The 2,478-nt window shown below is 43.7% G+C and overlaps 1 protein-coding gene across 2 annotated transcripts in view; it reads right to left on the bottom strand.

Annotated features, from left to right (window-relative positions):
- Window positions 1–442: 442 nt before the first annotated feature.
- Window positions 443–2,478, bottom strand: part of LOC120928403 (zinc finger protein 300-like) — a 1,021,177-nt gene continuing 1,019,141 nt past the window's right edge. The window contains exons 2-3 of one of the 2 annotated variants that reach the window (XM_040339505.1): window positions 1,749–2,067; window positions 443–1,664 (exon numbers count right to left, since the gene is read on the bottom strand). In XM_040339505.1, coding sequence (XP_040195439.1) covers window positions 798–1,664; window positions 1,749–1,910 — 1,029 coding nt within the window. In that variant the 5' untranslated portion in view covers window positions 1,911–2,067 and the 3' untranslated portion in view covers window positions 443–797. Of the gene's footprint in view, window positions 2,068–2,478 lie in introns of both variants that reach the window. The other variant, XM_040339504.1, reaches the window with a different exon arrangement.

Raw genomic sequence — 2,478 nt, 5'->3', positions numbered from 1 at the left:
GTTCACCCAATTCCTTTTTTTCTATTTTCCCTTTAGATTCCTGCTCGTTTGGTCTAGGGGAATCGGCTATTTGTTTTAAAATATGATCCGTACTTACCCGTTTTCGAGATGCATCTTCTTCTGTCGCTTCCGGGTATGGGTCTTCGGGAGCGGGCGTTCCTTCTTGATTGACAGTCTTCCGAGAGGCTTCCGACGGTCGCATCCATCGCGTCACTCGTAGCCGAAAGAAGCCGAACGTCGGTGCGGTTCTATACTGCGCCTGCACACCGATGTTCGGCTTCTTTCGGAAAATCATGACGCGATGGATGCGATCGTCGGAAGCCTCTCGGAAGACTGTCAATCAAGAAGGAACGCCCAGTCCCGCAGCCCATACCCGGAAGCGGCGGAGAAGATGCATCTCGTAAACGGTAAGTACGGATCATATTTTAAAACAAATAGCCGATTCCCCTAGACAAAACGAGCATGAAGCGAAGGGGAAAATGTGTAAGGTATGGGTGAACCTCCGCTTTAACGCAAAGTTGTTTCGCCCAGCGAGCCATGTTGCCACAGTAAAACTGCGGCGGCTGGTCGGCAAGTGGTTAAAAAAAAGGTACCAACTCGGGACCAGGCAAAACAAAAAAATGTGCTTGGGAACACAGCTCAATTAGTGAATGATTAAAATACATGGCATGTTCTTATAAAGGTCCCATAAAAAAAAAAAAAAGGATAATTATGAGAATCCAAAGGAACCATAGTTAAGTTATTCACGATTCTTCAAAACAATTGTCAAATAGTCTCGCCGGCTTGTAAAATCTGTGTCATACTGTGACCACTACTACGTGAACCCCCTGGTGTGCGTAAAGACCTGACTTGTTTGTAAAAGCTTTATCACAAAAAGGACACGGATATGGCTTTTCTCCAGTGTGAGTCCTCTGGTGTATTTTAAGGTGTTCACCCACAGTAAAAGCTTTGTCACATACAGTACACTGAAATGGCTTCTCTCCAGTGTGAATTCTCTGGTGTCTGTTAAGGTCTTGCCTTGTTTTAAAAGCTTTTTCACATTCGGAACACGCATGTGGCCTTTCTCCGGTGTGGACCCTCTGGTGTTTGTGAAGGCTCGACTTATCCGAAAAATCTTTTTTACACACAAAACACTGAAACGGCTTCTCTCTGGTGTGGACCCTCTCGTGTAGATTAAAGTGGTCCTTTCTTGCAAAAGTTTTTTCACATTGAGGACACTGAAAAAGCTTCTCTCCGGTGTGAAGCCTCTGGTGTGTAGTAAGCTTACTCTCAGTTGTAAAAGCTTTATCACATTCAGAACATGGATACGACTTCTTTCCAGTGTGAATCCACTGGTGTGTGTCGAGCATCATCTTGGATAAAAAAGCTTTGTCACATTCAGAACACGGATACGGCTTAGCTCCGGTGTGAGTCATCCGGTGTCTGCTACGCTGTGACCTTGATTTGAAAGCTTTGTCACATTCAGGACACTGAAACGGCTTCTCTCCAGTGTGAACCCTCTGGTGTATGATCAAATTTGCCTTCAGTCTAAAATCTTTGCCACAATCTGAACAATGATGCAGCTTCGCTCCAGTGTGAATTCTCATGTGGATGTCAAGACTACTCTTCTGTGTAAAAGCTCTGTCACATTCGGGACACTCAAATGGCTTCTCTCCAGTGTGAATCTTCTGGTGGTCGACAAGACTTGACTCGTTTGTAAAAGCGTTGCCACATTCAAAACATGGAAATGGCTTCTCTTCAGTGTGAATCTTCTGGTGGTCGACAAGACTTGACTCGTTTGTAAAAGCGTTGCCACATTCAAAACATGGAAATGGCTTCTCTTCAGTGTGAGTCTTCTGGTGGTCGACAAGACTTGACTCGTTTGTAAAAGCGTTGCCACATTCAAAACAAGGAAATGGCTTCTCATCCATTGTGAACCTGATGTGTGATAAGCTTTTCCTTCACTCTAAATCCTTTATCACAATCCCAAAACAAAATCTCTTCTCAAATGACTTCTCTTGCATTGGAACGGGTTTGACTTTACTACAAGGTAGTATTTAGAAAGTCCAAAATTGTGTTTTAATGAACCTGTAAAAAAAAAATAAAAAAAAATAAAGTCTTAATTTTATGGAATAAAGTTGCTTTCCATTTCTAAATTTCATTATTAGATACAATATCTAAAAGACATGGAGTAGGATGTAGAGAAAGTGACATTGGGTAAAAAATAAAACACAAACCGGCTGGGATGCCCCTCAACATTTATACTAGATGAGGGTCTGGTATGAATTGCAAGAGAAATCCCCAAGGAGGCGCATGCACGGTGCTCTGAAATGGCCACTTAACCACAGAGCTCCGTATTATCGTTGCTCCCAGCAGCAGGTACAAACGCCCCAAATGCCTCACACAGGACTCTGAACACCCATGCCGCCATGGGGAACAGCTGCAAGCTGGGGGAATCAGTGTAAAGGGACATATGGGTGCATTTTTCCTAACTGAGCG

Source organism: Rana temporaria, chromosome 2 (genome assembly GCF_905171775.1).
Source record: "Rana temporaria chromosome 2, aRanTem1.1, whole genome shotgun sequence".
NCBI classification, from domain to species: Eukaryota; Metazoa; Chordata; class Amphibia; order Anura; family Ranidae; genus Rana; species Rana temporaria.
The sequence above is the reverse complement of the archived record's forward strand: the minus strand, read 5'-3'. Positions and strand labels throughout refer to the sequence as shown.